The following is an 18,941-nucleotide window of genomic DNA, read 5'->3' on the forward strand; positions in this document are numbered from 1 at the left end:
TTACACATGTGGCTGCCCCTCCTGTCTCTAAGAAGCTCCAGTCTGCAGAACAGTAGGGAGTGGAGTTAGAAACCTTGCATTTGCCCAGCAGATCAGACCACTGATCCATCTAAGCCAGTGTCCTGCTTTTCACTGTGACCTCGTGCTTCAGTGGAAAGTGAAGAAAAACCCAAAGTGCACATAGCTAGTTGTGTAGGGGACTCATGAACTCTGCAGGCAGTCAGCTGGCATCCTGAAGTAGCAAGTTTTCAAAATGCATTTGTTACTTACAGATGCACCTAAGTATGCCAGGTGATTAGTAGGGCAGGGACCAGCTGTGAGACACAATGGGCTAAGGGAAGACAAAACCAAAAGGAGCAGAGGACCAGGAAGCAGAGGTCATTGAGAAATTAAATACACATTCCCAGAAGAGACAAAGGGAAAGATATGTCTGGTGCTTTGATATAGACAGCGAAAAGAGGTGTGTTGATACTCCACCGATTAGGGCAGGAAGGGCAGACACTTCCACCAACTACCACCCAAGCACAACCTCCCCACGTCGCATCCCTCTTAATATTTTCATCCATCTTGACTCAAGGCATTTTGGACTGCTGTAGTGAATACATCTCACAGCTTCCTTGCATCATCTGAGTCAAGCCTGCTTGGTATGAAACACAGGTGAGCCTCGGATATTCAATCTGGTTTGATCTTGTTCAGTCCAGTGGCCAAAATTAGAGTTGGCAGGAGGACAGCAATTCTGTTTCACACTACCTTTTGAGGTTTTTGTGAAAACTGAATTACGTTGATGTCTGTTTTCAGGTTGAAATGCGAGCTTTTTGATTTGGGAAGATAAGGGTGAGATGTGGGAGGTGATCCAGGTACAATCTCTGCTCTGCTTGATTCAGAGCAGAGATTTTCATCCGAGATGACTCTGAATGAGGCAGAGTAGGGACTTGAACCTGGGTCTCTAACATCCCAGGCCAGCAGTCTTGTCACCAGGGAACAGAGCACATGTGTATTCTTGCATGCACACAAAATAGTCTCGCTGAAAATTTCCTCAAAACTGATCTGTCTCCATGAAATGTTTCAGTTTTGCTGAAATTTCAGTTTGTTGAAAATGTTCCAACTATCTCTAGCCAAGATTAATATAGTTTTTTTTTAAAAGGTTGCAGGTTCCTGCTTGCTAAAAATGGGAAAGCTGGGGCTTGTGAAGCAAAGAAATGCTGAGTGTCCATCATCAGAATGTATTTAACCACTGGAAGCTTTTGGTCACAGCTGGATTTTGGCAGAGAGTTTGCCATTTTCTGATATACACTGACAGTGTTCACAGCTGCACTGTTACAAGGAGTTGCCATTTCTTGGGCTTCCTACTATGAGGGTTCATATCACTTGGGTATTAATCGAAAATGTGATAAAACTCTAGGATTGTATTACTTCCAACCCAAAGTCTTTTATGATGACTAAGGCCTACGCTTCCCTGGGGACTTACCCTGAGTCCAGTCATCAGTGGCTGGTTGCCGGTATAGTTACCAGTGCATCTCCCCTAGAAAAGGAAAGCTGCCATTTGTACTGATACAGCTGACTTTGCTCTAAGTGCTACAGCCGCATACTGGGACTCTGTGTGTACATGCTTGGGGTTTGCACTAGGCCAGCTGGGCATCTGGAGCTGGAACTGGGGCAAATCCGCATAACTCCCTTGGAGAATTGTCTGTGGAGACCTAATAGGCAAGGCTCATGCTGAAATCACATGGTCCTCAAGAAAGTGGAAAGTCAGAGGGTGAGATGTGAAGAAAAAGTTCTTCTCTTTTCCCTAAACCTTTGCTACGACACCTGACCCCTTTAAACAGCTGCTGCATTCCCCGTCACTGTGTATTGCAGCAGGGCAGTGAAGACAACTTGAAATTCTAGTGGTAAATTTTGCAAAGGATCCCTTCGACTAACAGGCAAAGGTAGCTCAGGCAGTTCTGCAGTGAGGCCTGTGGCTTCCTTTTCCTTTAATCATATGGAGGTGCGGCCCGCAGGGACTACAGGCTGCTTGATTTAAATGAACATGTTGCAAGCTGGAACCTGGCCACGTCAGATCACGGCGATAATGCTCCATGCGGCACAAATTCAAATTGCTCCGGCCATTTGGCTGAGTAGACTCTGGGGTCCCTGACACGGCATCTGACAATCCCAGAGGAGGAAAAGATTCCATTTCCCAGAATGCAAGGTGGGAGGAAACGGGGGGGGGGAGGCAGGGGGAGTGGGAATGGATTATGGGGAAAGGGTAGGAGTTTAAAGCTGCTGTATCTCTGCTATTGGCCTGGAGGAACAGAGGGAGATGTGGATTTCGGTGTTGCACTTTGAACCTGCCAGGGGGAAGGGAATGAGGGGGGTGGCATGAGTGCTGTCTGTCTCTGCTACCCAGCCACTCTCTGCTTTGAACCTGAAGGGCCAGCTCTGGGCATCTGGGTGTCTGCTGTGCTGGGGGAGGAGGGCTAAGCAGGGGGTGCAGATGGAGGCCCTCTTTCTGCGAGGCAGCCAGCTGCTCTGGAGAACGCTCTGCAAGGAGCGACTCTGCCTTCGGAAGTTCTCGACAACTTTCCTGGCAGCCAAGCTCCAGCCGCCTTTGCTGAGCAGCCCCAGAGCTAGCCCGTGTGTGTGGGCCACAGCTCACCCCGCTGCAGCTGGCTCCCTGCCTGGCTTCCATCGTGGGGGCTTGGAGCACCTGCTCGCTGGGCATGGTGCCCCTCGCCGCTTTCTCGCTGGTTCTAGCTTCAATATGCCTCCCAGTGCTCAATTCGTAGCCAGGCCCGTGGGGGTCTGCTCCATGATGAAGCTGCCCGTTCAGACTTCTCCAGAGGGACTAGATGCTGCTTTTGTTGGGGTGCCCCTTGACACAGGAACCTCCAACCGTCCTGGTGCAAGGTAAGGGGCAGCTATTAGGCTAAGAGCTGAGGAGGGGGAAGCCACAACCCATGAGATAGGGGCTATTCAAGAAAAATCCCAGGGGAGTCAGTGCTGATGAAAGATTGGGACCGACTGCCTGGTAGCATGCAGGCCTCTTGTTATTCCAGGGAACAGATATGGCAGAATGCAAGGTTTCCCGTACTGCCCTGCCAGTCTGCCTCAGGCGCGTCCTGCAGGGACCAAGAAAAAGCGGGAGAGGGTGGTTTGCTCTTGGTACCCATTCAGTCCTGTTCGGGCTGCTAATGAAGGTGCCAGTTGTCAGAGTGGTTCTGTAATGTGACAGTCAGGGTCCAGACACCCCAGAACAAGGGTCTGAACCCCAAAGAATTTGCAGTTGAATCAACCGACTGAATATAATATTATTGTACTTTAAAAGGACATTGAGTCAAGTCTTTTATGAAAACTGGTGACATGCTGGTCGTGAATATCAGCGTGATGTATGTATGGGTGGTGCATAGAGTTATGTATGGGTGCTGAAAATATGTTCCTATAATATGTTGTGGAGAGAGTTGATAAACCAACTTGCCTGAGACAAAGGAATGGGGATTTACCTGTCTAGGTCAGAGGTGGGCAAACTTTTTGGGCCGAGGGCCACATCTGGACGGGGAAATTGCATGTAGGGCCATGAATGTAGGGCTGGGGCAGGGGGTTGGGGTGTAGGAGGGAGTGCAGGGTGTGGGAGGGGGTGCGGTGTGCAGGAGGGGCTCAGGGCAGGGGGTTGAGGTGCGGCAGGGGGCTCAGGGGGCTGGCGTGCAGAAGGGGTGTGGGGTGTGGCAGGAGGCTCAGGGCAGGGGGTTGGGGTGCAGGAGGGGTGCGGCAGGGGGGATTGGGGAAGGGAGGGTTGGGGTGCAGGAGGGGTGCGGGCTCCAGCCTGGCACCACTTACCTTGAGCTGCTCCGGGTGGCAGCAGGGCTATGGCAGGCTCCCTGCCTGCCCTAGCGAGATGCCGCTCCCGGAAGCAGCCGGCAGCACGTCCCTCGGCCCCGGGGAATGGGGGGGCAAAGGGCTTCGCGTGCTGCCCTCGTCTGTGGGTACCTCCCCTGAAGCTCCCGTTGGCCACGGTTCTCTGTTCCTTGCCGATGGGAGCTGTGGGGGGCGGTGTCTGCAGGTGAGGGCAGCGCGCGGAGCCCTCTGCCCCACTCCTCCCAGGGGCTGCAGGAACGTGGTGCTGGCCACTTATTGGAGAGGCGCAGGGCTGGCAATCCCATGGGACGGATTCGAAGCCCTGACGGGCCAGATCTGGCCTGCGGCCCATAGTTTGCCCACCCCTGGTTTAGATCAACCTCTATAAGCCAAAGGATAATGAAAGTACATTTATATATGAGGTAAACACAGCAATCAAGCTAACAAACGGCAGCATATTGGGGACAGAGTCTGCACTCCTAGGAAGTCTTCCCGGCTCCTGATCCAAAGACAATGGACTTTGGGAAAGATAAAGTACAGCAAAAAGACATTCTAGTTATCCATCACTTATGGGAACACTGAGACTGTGCATTCCTCTTACCTAAACGGCTGGAGTTGCGGGGAATTTGATTGAGTGAGTAACCTGCTTAGGCGAAGTTTATAACTTGCTAAAAATAATCCTTAGTCACTAGAAAGCATGTTTGGTTTGTAACCATACCAGTCTGTTTTCCTCTGACTTAGTATCATTTACATCTAGGTTCTTTATTAATAAACTTTTTCTTAGTTTTACTATAAACCATCTCCGTTAGGGTGACCAGATAGCAGGTGCGAAAAATCGGGATACTTTTTTGGGGGGGGGGCGATAGTTGCACATCTAAGACAAAGCCTCTAATATGGCGACATCTGGTCACCCTAATCTCAGTGCTGTTATGTTGAAGTAAGTGGGAGTCTTCAGCTAATCTAACAGGTTAATGAGTACATTGTCTCTGTGGAGACAGCAAACCTAATAGTGTCTGTGAGTGTCCATTGAGCGTGACTGGATGCTGCAGGGAGACGCCCATTTCAGGCTTTCCGGTTGTGAGCATGGCCTAAGCACTTCAGCAGATGGATCATGTGTGGCTCCAGTCAGAGACTTTCTTGTAAATCTGGTGTGACTGGCAAAGAGTTTCAAAAGCACCTGACAATTTAGACACTTTAAAGGGAGCGGAGGTTGAAAAGGTGGGTGTTCAGCATATCTGAAAAGCAGGCCCCTGAAAATCTTTTCAGGTTGGCCACCCAGAATCAGAGTCACATGTGAAAATCTTTGCATGCACTCTCGATTTGCAGTAAGCTCTCTGCCTGGATCTACAGATGACCTGTCTGTTGAAACCATTCGGCCATACTCATTATGCATCTGACGTAGACTATCACAACCACAATATAGTCCCACTTGAAACATTTGCCGCAATGGTCTTTCCAGCCTTCAACTCCTAAGTGTCTAGGAGGAGTGTGTGCCCAACCAGCCATGTGTTCAGAATCCCCGGGTTCTATACAAGTTTCGTCCTCGAACCATCCCAGATAATGAAGTGTGGGATTCTTTCCCTTCCAGGTTCGGCCCTCGCCATATTCGAGCGGAGTCGGGCATGGTGAGAATGTATAACCCCAGCACTGGGGCAGCACCTTTCCATTCCCTCATGGTTGCTGACATTGGTGATGTGAATGTGAACCTCTACAACCTGCAGGACAGCTGCAGGCAAATCCGAGAAGCCTATCAGAAGATTGTGGCAGCTGGCTGCATTCCCCTCACGATGGGTAAGGAACCCAGGGCTGGGCCCAATCTCATGCTTTGCTGTTAAAACACCAGAAAGTGGGCACCCGGAAGAATAGCAGGATCCATTAAAGCCACCTCCCCCTTCTGCCCCATACACTGCAATGGATACAGACTAATTTATTAACAGGGTCTTGAGAGTGCAACAGAGCTCCTCTCTCCTCCCTGCTGAGATAATTCAGTCTCCTGCAGCTGCTCCCAGACCTTTGCTGCTGCTGGTTCAGCTCTGGGGCTGGGGCTGGGGGAGAGGCACCTCTCCCCCAGCCTGCTGCGGCGAGAGAGGGCTGTATATCCGGGATCTGCATTCAGAAGCTGGCCTTGAGTCCCAGCTGCAGCAAGAGAGTGACAGCCAGCTGGATTTTTGAGAGCTTTTAAAAAGAGAAGCTGCCCCTTTTTATACTATCTGCCACCAATTAAAGCTGCAGGGAAGGTAGTTAGATGAATAAAGGCTGTTGCTTCGAAAGGATGAGCTCTCTCTTTGTGAAGTGCGGATGTGTTCCCCTATGAGAGGAGTGGTGCAATATGAATGTAGCTTGCTATGACTGGAAAATATATCTGGTCAGTGCTGGCCTGTTCTTATTACATAGCATGTTCTCTGTTCCCTGTCCCGTTGCAGGTGGTGATCACACAATAACATACCCGATCCTGCAGGCAGTGGCAGAAAAGTAAGTTTAAAGTCTTTTCTCAAGACTAAACATGCCCAATTTTTGGTCACTTTTCCTCATAGGTCAGGCTTCCTAACCCTTTTATCATTTTGGTTGCTCTCCTCTGGACTCTCTCCAATTCGTCCATATCTTTCTTAAAGTGTGGTGCCCAGACCTGGACACAATACCCCAGCAGAGGCCTCATTATTGCTGTGTGTAGTGGGGCAATTTACCTCCCTTGTCTTACCTACAACACTCCCATTTATACACCCCAGAATGTTGTTAGCCTTTTTCGCCACAGCATCACATTGTTGGCTTATAATCAACTTATGATCTACTATAACCCCCACACCCTTTTCAGCAGTCTGACCACCTGGCCAGTTATTCTCCATTTTGTAGTTGTGCGTTTGATTTTTCCTTCCTCGTGTACTGCTTTGCACTTGTCCTTATTTAATTTCATCTTGTTGATTTCATACCAATTCTCCAATTTGTCAAAATTGTTTGGAATTCTCATACCGTCCTCCAAAGTGCTAGCGACCCCCTCACGGCTTGGTGTCATCTGCAGTGTTTAGAACATCCTCTCCCTTCCGTTAGCCAAGTCATTGATGAAAATGTTGAATAGCACTGAACTCAGGCTAGACCCCTACGGGACCCCACCAGATGTGGTCTCCCAATTTGACAGCATACCTTTGATAAATACTCTGAGTACGGTCTTCAACCAGTTTTGCAACCACCTTAAAGTAATTTCATCTAGACTACATTTTGCTAGTTTGCTTATGAGACTGTTATGTGGGACTGTGTCCAAAGCCATACTGAAATCTAGACACATCATGTCTACAGCTTCCCCCCCGTCAACTAGATGCTGTAGCTCACGAAAGCTCATGCTCAAATAAATTGGTTAGTCTCTAAGGTGCCACAAGTACTCCTTTTCTTTTTGCGAATACAGACTAACACGGCTGTTACTCTGAAACCTGTCGAAAAAGAAATTTGGTGGGGTTGGCATGATTTCTTCTTGATGAATCCCTTGTGGCTATTCTTTATAACCCTAGTATCCTGTAGGTGCTTACAAATTGATTACTTAATAATATATTCCAGATTCTTTCATCTATTGAAGTTAGGCTGACTGGTCTATAATTCCCCGGGTCCTCTTTGTTCCCCTTTTTAAAGATCATTACAATGTTTGCTTTTCTCCAGTCCTCTGGGACCTTACTTGCCCTCCCTGGGTTCTCAAACATAATCATGAACAGTTCTGAGATTTCCCCAGCTAGTTCCTTAAGTACCCTGAAATGAATTTCATCAGGCTCTGCTGACTTGAATACATCTAATTTAAAGAAATATTCTTTAACTTGTTCTTTCTCTATTTTGGCTTGCATTCCTTCCTTCTTGTTCTTAACATTAATTGTGTTAAGTATTGGGTCACAATTTATCTTTTTAGTGAAGACTGTAGTATTCAGGCATTACACAGCTCAGCCTTCTTAATGTCGTCAGTTATTAGCTCTCCCTCTCTGCTAAATGGAGGACCTACACTTTCCTTTATGTCTCTAATCCTACTCGTGTATTCATAGAACCTCTTCTTATTGCCTTTTATGTCGCTTGGTAGGTGTAACTCATTTTGTGCCCATCTTTCTGATTTTGTCCCTACATGCTTGTGCTATTCTTTTATACTCATCATCAGCAATTTGTCCATGTTTCCACATTTTTGTAGGCTTCCTTTTTAATTTTCAGGTCATTAAAGAGCTTCTTGTCATTAAAGAGCTTCTGATGGAGCCGTCTTAGCTTCCTACTGTTCTTCTTATCTTTCCAATGGCTCCTCAGACATTTGGGGTTCCAGGGTTCGTGTAATCAGACAGGGTTGGAGAGTCATGTGAGGGATAAAGTCGGGCTGCAGCAGTATCTGTCAATCAATAGCTAGATGCTGGCACTCTTCCTGTTTGCTCCTCTCACTTACTCAGAGCTTGTTTGTGCTGATCCCAGCTGGCATCTTGTGTCTGCACTCGGTCTCTGGCTATCTTTGCCCTAGAGTTAATTGGTGCGCTCATGTGCTTATTGCCTTCCTGCTGAATAGAAAGATGCCTTCTCAGAGGTCTGAAGCCATAGGAATCTAGGGTGGGAAGAAGACCTTGACAAATCAATTGTATGATCTGTTTGGCATCTAGATCTCTATCATTGCGAAGAATCCAAGATTTTATGCTGAAGGATTGAACAAGGTCAGAACTACTTGTTGTTAGAGAACTTATTCCTTCACTCTCCCACTTCCCTGGTCCTTCTCGCATGAACAGAGAGCAACAATACCCGAAGTCCGAAGGTGCAAACAATTCAATGTTTATTGGGGTGAACTTCCAGCAAGCTTAAATACAAGTTCCTTTTTCCTTATTTTCGAATCCCAACTTACTTCCTGTTTGCCCCTAATTTATACAGTAATATTCTTAGCTATACCTTAACCAATCATTCTACTGAAATTTAACTAACCAATCCTAACATATTGTAACGTGATTAGCTAACCAATTATATCCTACCACCTTAATTAGTTTACACCCAGCAAAATTAATTATAAAGCAGACAGAAACAATCACAGAACCAGACAGAGACCATGCCAATAAACAATAGCAAAGTGGGAACTATAATGACAAAACAATACAGAAGTGAGGATTTCACATCCCAGCTATTGATAAGTGAGTTCTTGCCAGACAGGATGCTATCAACCTAAGTTTCCTTTTACATTTTCTAGGCACTTCCCTTTCTCTGGAGGTGATAGGAATACAATCCTGTCCTGATAGTGCCTGACAGCCCAATAGCACCTTATTTCAATGTGACTAGTTTGGAATGTGAGGATGTGACTGTTCGCTTCCTAGCTTATGGCTGCTTCTGCTGCTTAGCCAAAGGCCTTAGCCTAAGAACAGGGCCTCAAACTGTCACAGTAAGAGAAGGCCCTTACACCAGCAGACAGTGATTTTGATTCTTTCTTTTATACCTCTAGAACTAGCCAAGTGATAAGAATACCCCTAAATTCTTAAAGTACAGGCCTTTGCAGACAGGCCTGAATATCTATATCCTAACACTTGTGACAAAGTTCCTCCTCTGCCTTGGTGGGGCCTGCGCTTTTTGGCAGATTTGCTCCCCTCAGAGGTTCATGGCAGCCCTCAGTTTGGCCACTTCTGCTAGAGGTGCTAACCTCATCGCCAGCCAGCGTGCGGGAAACTTCTCCACCATCTCTGTTGTCCCACCTAGGGGGTCAGGGACAGGCCAGATCCCTTTCCAAATTAGACCTTCCCTTCTGGTGTTGCTCACAGCCCAGGTCAACTCCTCCTGTGTCCGATCGGGAGTTGGGGGGAACCCGGGCCCACCCTCTACTCCAGGTTCCAGCCCAGGGCCCTGTGGATAGCAGCTGTCTAAGTCTCCTGTATCCGCTGTGTGACAGCTACAACCCCCTGAGCTACTTCCCCATGGCCTCCCCCCAGCACCTTCTTTATCCTCACCGCAGGATCTTCCTTCTGAAGCCTGATCATGCTTGTACTCCTCAGTCCTCCAGCAGCATGCCTTCTCGCTCCTTGTATGCCCCCCTCCAAACAGATGGGAGGTCCTTGTTAAAAACCAGGTGTCCTGATTAATCTGCCTGCCATAATTGATTCTAGTAAGTTCTTAATTGGCTCCAGGTGTCTTAATTGGTTCTAGCAGGTTCCTGATTGCTCTAGGGCAGCCCCTGCTCTGGTTACTCAGGGAACCGAAAACTAGTCATCCTGTGGCCAGTATATTTGCCTTCGACCGGACTCCTGTACCCCACTGGTCTCGGTCTGTCACATACTGTAAGCACCTGTGTTAACCAAAGCATCCACACAAATGCATGGGAGCATAGGGCTGGAGCTAAGGCCATGTTTGTGCCTGCCCTGTCCCCATTAGGCATGGTCCCGTGGGACTGGTGCACGTGGATGCTCACACTGACACTGGAGACACAGCGCTGGGGGAGAAGATCCTCCATGGGACGCCATTCCGACGCTGCGTGGACGAGGGGCTCCTGGACTGCAAACGCGTGGTTCAGATCGGAATCAGAGGCTCCTCCTACACCCCCGATCCCTACAAATACTGCTGGGACCAGGTAGCGTATACCGCTGCCAAAACCTTCTCTACTCTCCGCCGGGCCCAGCCTGTGCAGTCAGGGCCAAAATGGCCATTGATTTCAGTGCTGGGAATAACAATATGTCCCTCTTCTTCCTGAGACGGCTGCTGAGAGGCTTGCTGAGTGTGTGTGATGTGAGATCCTCAGACAAAAGGTGCAAGATGATATTGTTCATTAACTGATGCCGTGGCATGGAACACTTCTCCCACTCCAGTCCCTGCAACTAAGACACTTAGAGCAGGACAAAAGCCACCCGCTGCCATTCTTTTCATTTATTGTCCCTCTCTCCTCCTTTTGCACCAGATGGCAAGGGAATGGCACCCCCCCTCCCTCATTGCTCTCCTGTCTGTGCTGTTTCCAGCAGCATATGCCCTGAACAGCTTCACCTGTGGGGAAAGCGCTACTTGCCAGGGCAGGTGGAGACCATAGTCTGTCCTACGTGGGGGCAGAATGGAAGAGAGAGCAAATGCGAGACCACAGAATGGCTGGAAGCACCAGTTGTGATCCGCAGAAGACACTTGCTTTGGCCAGTTAGAGCTGTTTGCATAAACGTTACACTGAACCACTGCTCTCTCCACCCGTTTCCTTTCCCCAGCAGCGTGTTTCAAGCAGGTGAAGCCAACCTTTCTTCTCCTTCCTCCACCAGGGTTTCCGTGTCGTCCTGGCTGAAGACTGCTGGCTGAAGTCATTGGTACCACTGATGGGGGAGGTGAGAAAGCAGATGGGAGCCAAGCCCATTTACATCAGCTTTGATATTGATGGATTGGACCCTGCATATGCCCCTGCCACAGGGGCACCTGAAATTGCTGGTCTCACACCTGCTCAGGTAAGGAGATGCTCAGACTTTATTTCTGAATGTGCAGAGTGGATGCAGGGAAAACCTGGCTCCCTTTAAAGGAAGTCCCAGGGCTTATACTGTCTGCCCCTAGAAATCATAGAATCATCGAATATCACGATTGGAAGGGTCCTCAGGAGGTCCTCTAGTCCAACCCCCTGCTCAAAGCAGGACCAAGCCCCAATTTTTGCCCCAAATCCCTAAATGGCCCCCTCGGGGATTGAACTCACAACCCTGAGTTTAGCAGGCCAATGCTCAAACCACTGAGCTATCCCTCCCCCCTAAGCCAGACACACTTTCTCCTTTCCCAGACACACAGCTTGGGATCTCATTCCCCTTGTCCCAGCACACAGGGCAGTTCACAGACAACTGCCTGGAGATCAGAGTAGCTCCCTCCATAGGCAAGTCAATACCCCTGACAGACACAGGCACGTTTCCTTCACTGTCACACTTCTCCACCCAGCTAACAGGTAAGGTCCAGGGACACTCATCTTCCGTTCTCCTCGCCTTCCCACCCTGCTGCCTAGACACAGCCATCAGCTCACAAGGCTGCCTAGGCTCATCCAGACTTTCCTTACCAAGCACCTTGCCACTCCCAACAGATCCCCTGCCCTGCCTGCGTTTCCCCGCACTCAGGTGGGGTCTCAGCTCCCACTGTGCTCAGCGCTGCCCTTGCTGTCCCAGTGGGGCAGGCAGCGAGCTCGCTGCTTTCCTCACTGCATCAGAGCCAGCGTGAACCCCCTCCGGTGTGCAAGAGGGGCGGGGAGCCCCAGGGGTCTGGTTACAGGCAGGCAGTAGCCTGAACCGAGCAGGTCCTCCCCCCTGCCAGCCAGGTCATCTGCATTTTCACTGACCATTTCCCTCTCCACCGATTGGTTCCCTGATTCAAATTCAAACCCTCGGCAGTTACAGGAGCAGGGCCTGGATCCTGTCCCAAAGAGGCACAGTCACCCCACAACAAGGTCTCGCAGTTGGTATCCTGGAGCACCACCCGTCCTGTGTCTGCACAGGGATCTGGGCCATAGGCAGGGCGAGGGGCTTCATCCCTGGGACCCTCACCCAGCTCACACAGCCCCTCAGCATCTGAGGCTGCACCACCCAGGGCCTGACAACAGTTCTCTCTGTCCCAGGATCTCGCCACCCCAGGAATGTCTCCCCATTGACCACACCTTCTGCTCCCACTGGAGGTCCGAGGGGCCTGGCCCCAGGAGACTCCACACAGACAGATAGGTTGGGCTCAGGAGTGGGAGCCTGTCCACCTCCCCACCCATCTGGCTGACGGAGTCTATGGCCTTGGGACCCAGCAAGGGAGCTAGACACCGGGGCTTTTCCACAGGGTCCCCCTGGTTCAAATCTCCAGCCTGCTCAAAGGCAGTGAGGTGGGCATCCACATCTCCCCCCCCCCTCGCCCCTTAACCAGGGGCAGCAATTTAGTCTCGAGGTTCCCTGCGGAACTGGCACCCCGGGGTCTATCCCCACTCACCCCTGGGAGGTCCCCTAGGCCTCTCCGCTCCCCCACCGCCAGTTCATGCTGCTGCTGCTTCTGCAGCTCTTTCTTGGGCTCTCGCTGTCTCTCACAGTCCTCTTGCTCTCTCGGACTCAGCTCCAATCCCGTCCGTCTCCGATCCCCCGATGGGGAACCCGATCGTGAAGACCCTCGTCTGGTCGGGGACAGGAGTCTTGGGGATGAATCTAAGGGTCAAGGAACTAAATGGGATTTAGAAGTCTTTAAACAAGAAACTTGGCAGAGCGGGAACTGAAATCACTGAGAACTCCTATTGTGTCCTGCCTATAATCTAGAGAGAGATTGGAAGTTACCCTTCTAGTATAGGAAAAGCCACTGCTAAGGGAGATTGAGCTGATATACAGTTTGATGGTGTCTCAGTATTTATACATCTAAGCCTCTGCTTTCCGCTCACTCCGGATCAATATGTAACAAACAAAGAGCACTAGGTTACAGCAGTGATCTCGGACTGTATCTTCTCAGATTTCATGTCAGCTGTGTTTAAAAACGAAAACACCCCCTCGGCTATTTAAATATATAGAGTGTTTTCAAAGTTAACAATTTGGGTACCTAGTAACTAGCCCTTTCTTACCTTCCCTAGGCTTTGGAGATCATTCGTGGGTGCCAAGGACTGAATATAGTGGGATGTGACCTTGTTGAAGTTGCACCAATCTATGATGCTTCTGGTGAGTCACAGGAAATATTTGGGACAATAAAGCAAACTTAGAGAACTGCTGCATACCATGTTTGTCAGTAGTAGATTGGGTCCTGTTTAGCTGTGGGCACTGGACGCGGTCTAGAGTTCAAAACAAAAAGACAGATTTTTGGTCCTGGACAGTTTGAGCATCCCTAGAGAACATAGTGATGGCTGTTGGAAATACTTATAGTCAGGTTTCAGAGTAACAGCCGTGTTAGTCTGTATTCGCAAAAAGAAAAGGAGCACTTGTGGCACCTTAGAGACTAACCAATTTATTTGAGCATAAGCTTTCGTGAGCTACAAAAAAGTTTATGCTCAAATAAATTGGTTAGTCTCTAAGGTGCCAAAAGTACTCCTTTTCTTTTTACTTATAGTCAGCTATTCCTACTCTGTGTATTACCGACAATTCAAACAGCATGTTGCATGAGAATATTTAAGAAAATGCAGAGTAGTCTTTAGAAATCTAACAACAGCGATTTCAGGGTATGCTAGAGTGTGTGACCACCAGGATGTCAGGGACAAATAGTGCTGTGTAAACAGGAGAGGCCACAGCTCTTGTATAACCAAGATATGGATTCCTCAGCGTTAGTCAAAACTCAGCTCAGTACTCTAAACAGCTGGAAGGTAAGAATCACTTGTGAATGAACTGCTGTGTTTGTGTAAATCTGTACTTCCATTCTGCAGTTCTGTAGCCCCTTCAGTGCAAGCACCTCAACCACTAATGATCTGATCCACTTGGTCCCCTTGTCGCTCCCTTTTCAGATGCAGGAAACTGAGCTACAGGGAGGTGACAGGACCTGTCACAGCTCACTCACCAAACTTGCTGGTGGAGGCAGTAAATAAAAGCCAGTTTTCTGGACTCAAAGTCCAGTGCTTTAACCACTAAGCAATCCTTCCTCTGTACTGCTGTGGCAGCCAGGTAAATGCAAAGAGACATCGGTCCTGCCCTTGGTGACAGAGGCGACTCCATGCTTCAACAGCAATAAAGAAAAAACAATATTTAAAACTAATTTAATTTAGAAAAACCAATATTTGAACCTGTTATGTTCAGAAACTGTGGTAGGCAAAGCGCACCCTGTAATAAGATGATGGCTGTATTAGGTTCATGTCCTGCCAAAGGCACACTTTTTAGCAGAACACTCTGCTCATGGAATTGACTTTGTCATATGTATATACACGCAGCCGGGCTCATGCAGGGAGAGAAGTGCTTGCTTTAAGAAACACCAAAAAAAAAACCCCAAAACCCCAAACACTGTATCTGGTTCCTGGAGATCTGTAGAGACTATAACAACACTGGACGGTCCTGTCCCGGGGCCACTCTGCCTTTGGATTGATTTCAGTGTGAGTTATACACATAAAGGGACAGACCTGGGCTTTGGCCACACCGGCACTTCACAGTGCTGCAACTTTCTCGCTCAGGGAGGTGAAAAAACATCCCCCTGAGCGCAGCAAGTTACAGCGCCATAAAGCTAATCCCCTTGTGGAGGTGGAGTACCAGGAGAGCTCTCTCCCAGCACGGGCGCGTGACCACACTCGCTCCCGCAGCAGCGCTTTGAAGTTTCGAGTGTGGCCCTGCCCCTGGAGTCTTAGGTTGCATTTATGCTGGCAAAAGTCAGCTGGTCACGATGGGTGTAGCTCCCACAGTGTAGCAATGGTTGTGATGCACTCTCTGTATAGAGTGTGAAGATAGTGTAACTGGAATATGCTTCATGCAGAAGGTCTCTTGTAAGGTATCATTACAAAGCTTATAATCCACTGAGTGTGGTCATCCTAGTTGTAGAAATGTATCACTCTTGTATCAAAAACTAGAAATATGAAATATAACTCTGAGGGCCTATTGTAGTTATGCAAATGGGCCATGAATGGTGGCTTGGAATCTTGATGGCTCCCATCGACCAGGACAATTGACTGTGGATGGCTCTGTTTGCAGGCAGGCCTTCCTGTGAGTCAGGCTGGGAGGAAAGGCGGCTTGGGGTCTCACAGGACATGTGACTATGTCACCTGAACTGGAATCCATCTTTAACCTGGTGTTTTTCCACTGAGAAGGAGGGGTGGGAACCCAGAGGGACAAAGGATTCCCGCCTGATGCAAAAGATATATAAGTGGGTGGAACAGAACAAGGGCGGCAGCCATCGTGAGGAATCTCCTAGCTACCACCTGAGCTGGAACAAGGGCTGTACCTGGGGAAAGGATTGTGCCCAGACTAGGAAGGTGTCCAGCTCCAGTCTGTGAAAGAATCTTATTGAAGCATCTGTAAGGGTGAGATTTTATCTGTATTCAGTTTTTAGTACTGTACTAGACGTAGACTGGTGTGTTTTATTTTATTTTGCTTGGTAATTCACTTTGTTCTGTCTGTTACACTTTTTACTTATTAATTAACCCAGAGTATGTATTAATACTTGGCGGGGAGGGGGAGGCAAACAGCTGTGCATCTCTCTATCAGTGCTATAGAGAGCAAACAATTTATGAGTTTTACTCTGTATAAAGCTTATAGAGGGTAAACAGATTTATATAGGGTTTGGACCCCACTGGGAGTTGGGCATTTGAGTGTTAAAGACAGGCACACTTCTGTAAGCTGCTTTCAGTTAAGCGTCCAGCTGTTAGGGGACGTGGTTCAGAGCTGGGTCTGGGTTTGCAGCCGGCTAGCGGGTCTGGCTCAAACCAGGCAGGGCACTGAAGTCCTAAGCTGTCTGGGCAGGAAAGCAGGGGCAGAAGTAGTCTTGGCACACCAGGTGGCAGCTCCCAGGGGGTTTCTGTGATCCAGCCTGTCACAATGGCGAGTGAACATATGCACAGGACCAAGTGTGTTCTCTTCCCTTGTACAATGGGAAAGACTACAGCTTTCCACCAAGGCACTCACTAGGGAAGTAGCACCAGCTGTGAATCGGGGCAGGCGCTGTAGATACAGCCTTAGTGTACTGTGCAAATGAAACTTGTGTGACTAAGAATTAAGTTACTTGTGAATTGTTTCAGCTGTTGCCTATCCGTTACTCTAATTTATTTCCTGGGGTTGGGGTAGAGATTCCATTTGAAGACAAGAAGGCAGTTTGGTAGAACTAAAGCATTCAGCATAACTACATTGGTAGTTTACCAGCACAGACAGCTTTTCACTAGTGTATGGCTTTTAAGCAGCCGGTCTCAGTCAGGCAAGTGAATTTGTGTAGGAGCACGTCATTGATTTGAATGAGCCTCTGCCAACATGGAGTCAATTACAGGCTGGGGCCTAGATATCGGAGGAAGAGTTGGAAAATAACCCCTTGTTCGTGTAGTAATGACTTTCTGACTGACCCTTTAATTGGAAGCCATTGGATAGTCATGGTTTTTTCTTTGTTTGTAGGTAACACAGCCCTCATGGGAGCAAATCTGCTGTTTGAAATGCTGTGCGCACTCCCCCGAGTCAAAACGATTTAAAGCCGTGTAGGGCGGGCTCCAGCTGAGGCAAATCAAGTCACGACCGCTCTCTCTTCACCTACAAGATGAGTTTAATATTCACAGCCTTTCCACACAAGTACTTTGACATAATATGAATGAAGAAAAAAGCCTGAATGGAACAACTCAGTCGGATTTTGCTTTTAATTTCCACCTTCCCTCACCTCTGCAGTTAGAGAAGGGACGAGGGAAAGCTAAGCTTTGTGGTAGAGACTAAAAGCCATTCCTCATCAGACAAAATCATTTCATGCTCCTTGTATGCTATAAGCAGCGGCTAGAATAGATGCTGGAATTGCGGGGGGAAGGCTTAATGTTCATGTTGCTGTAGTAATATGGCTTAGCAGCATATGGGTCCAGTGATGGCAGCTGGAATTCTTTCAATATCAAAACTGGTGGCTATGATCTAAAATGTGGGGGTCTTTTGGAAGTGCCTAGTAAAGACTTTTTTCCACTAAACATAAACCTAGGAGGAGAGCAATATACAGACATAATGTAACATCCTGGCTCCCTTCCATGGGCATGGAATAGAAGAGTTCTTCTGGCTGCTTTATGCAGTGGATCCAAACTGACACTAGCTCCAAGCCCTACCTTAGGAGAGGACTTATGCCAAGGCACTGTGTTCTCCCTCGCAGTGATGGGACGTTTCTAAACCCTCTTTATGCATGATTTTCCTAGGGCCCATAGCTGTCAGCCTTCAGGAGGGCAATAGGAACATTGACTAAAATACAGGGCAGCTTTTGGAAACAGTTGTCCTTGGTTAAGCAGCCCTGTTGCCTGAGTGGAGATAACTAGCCCATTGCATTTGCTAAATCACAAGCAGTTAACAGCTATCGAACTTTTGCAATTAAGTCACGTACGCCACAACGCACTGTCAGTTTGTCTATTAAAATGCAAGGCCACCTCATCGTCTCACATTAAAATAGTTTATTTCAGTTGCGAATCTGTAATAATCTTAAAACAAAATGACATTATCAGTGCCTGTTCACAAATACAAAAACAAAAATTAAAAAAAGACATTTGCCAAATAAATTATTCCCCTCCCCCCCACCCACCCAAGAGTATCAAAAGTGCAAAATATTTACCTGCTTTTCAATCCAATCTCCCAGGCTGCATTATTATATTAGTTCCTGGCAAGCTTTTACCGACCACATATATGTCAGCCATCGCTGCGAAGCTGCTGTGTACCACACCCAGTTAAGGGGAAAGGGCAGGTACAGTATTTGGACTCTAGGCTACGTTTCCCTGTGTTGTAACGATGTTTCGCTTCAGTTTCTGGGAGTTTTACATTTAAAAAGCTTATATTTAGGTTTCTCGCAGAGCAGTACATTAGCACTGAAAACTTCCTCGCTCTTAGCTCAAGAAAGTACCATGCACAAACTGAGAATGGCCGAGTGCATTTCCTTCGCTATGAAGCAAACCAAAGGGCAATATTGAGGGCAGTAGGACAAAAAATTATCCCAGCTTAATGGTCTTGCAGCATCTGGAAAAGGGTGGAGGGAAAGCAGAGACATTCAATTCCAAGCAGCAGAGAGGTCCTGTGACTGGTCTTCTGCCCCAGATGAATAATGCAACTAGCTGGATATCAGAGCAGTGCTACCCTTGCTGAACAGATGAATTCAGAACAGTTGGGGTGTGCCTGAGCCCATGAAAGCATCGCGTCTCCCTAAAAATACAAAGCACTAATAATAAATCATGTACTTTTACAAATGAGCTGGTTTGACCTCCTGCAACTTTGTTCTACATTCACTTTTATCCGTAACTGAATGGAATCTGTAGCACCCACAGTTGGCTGTTTTCTGAGGGTGTATTACTGCGAGTGGTCTCTCCATAAGACCCACATCAATAGGTGTTTATACACAGAGTAAGAGTCACCCCTCTGTAGAGAACAAACACAAGGCCTACATACCCCACTGGAGCCTCAATATAGGGTTTAAGTAATGCCTATAGCCTTTTCCTGGGTCCTTTCTTCTACATAGCACACTTGGGCCCTTAGTTTAAAGCCCTAAAGTTTGACACTGGTTTCTGACTAGCAGAAGAGATAGTAACAGCCAGCTTTTGTAAATTATCCTTCTAGGCC

At 48.1% G+C, this 18,941-nt stretch overlaps 1 protein-coding gene across 1 annotated transcript; it reads left to right on the forward strand.

Moving 5' to 3' along the window:
* The first annotated feature begins 2,245 nt into the window (after positions 1 to 2,245).
* LOC140900021 (agmatinase, mitochondrial-like) lies at positions 2,246 to 18,574 on the forward strand. Its single transcript, XM_073316500.1, has 7 exons — positions 2,246 to 2,889; positions 5,423 to 5,625; positions 6,258 to 6,306; positions 10,183 to 10,378; positions 11,046 to 11,225; positions 13,340 to 13,424; positions 16,773 to 18,574. Exons 1-7 carry the CDS (start codon positions 2,477 to 2,479, stop codon positions 16,844 to 16,846), a joined length of 1,200 nt encoding a protein of 399 aa, XP_073172601.1. The 5' UTR covers positions 2,246 to 2,476; the 3' UTR covers positions 16,847 to 18,574.
* Positions 18,575 to 18,941: the final 367 nt, after the last annotated feature.

The sequence above is a fragment of the Lepidochelys kempii genome, chromosome 18 (genome assembly GCF_965140265.1).
Source record: "Lepidochelys kempii isolate rLepKem1 chromosome 18, rLepKem1.hap2, whole genome shotgun sequence".
Classification (NCBI taxonomy): Eukaryota; Metazoa; Chordata; order Testudines; family Cheloniidae; genus Lepidochelys; species Lepidochelys kempii.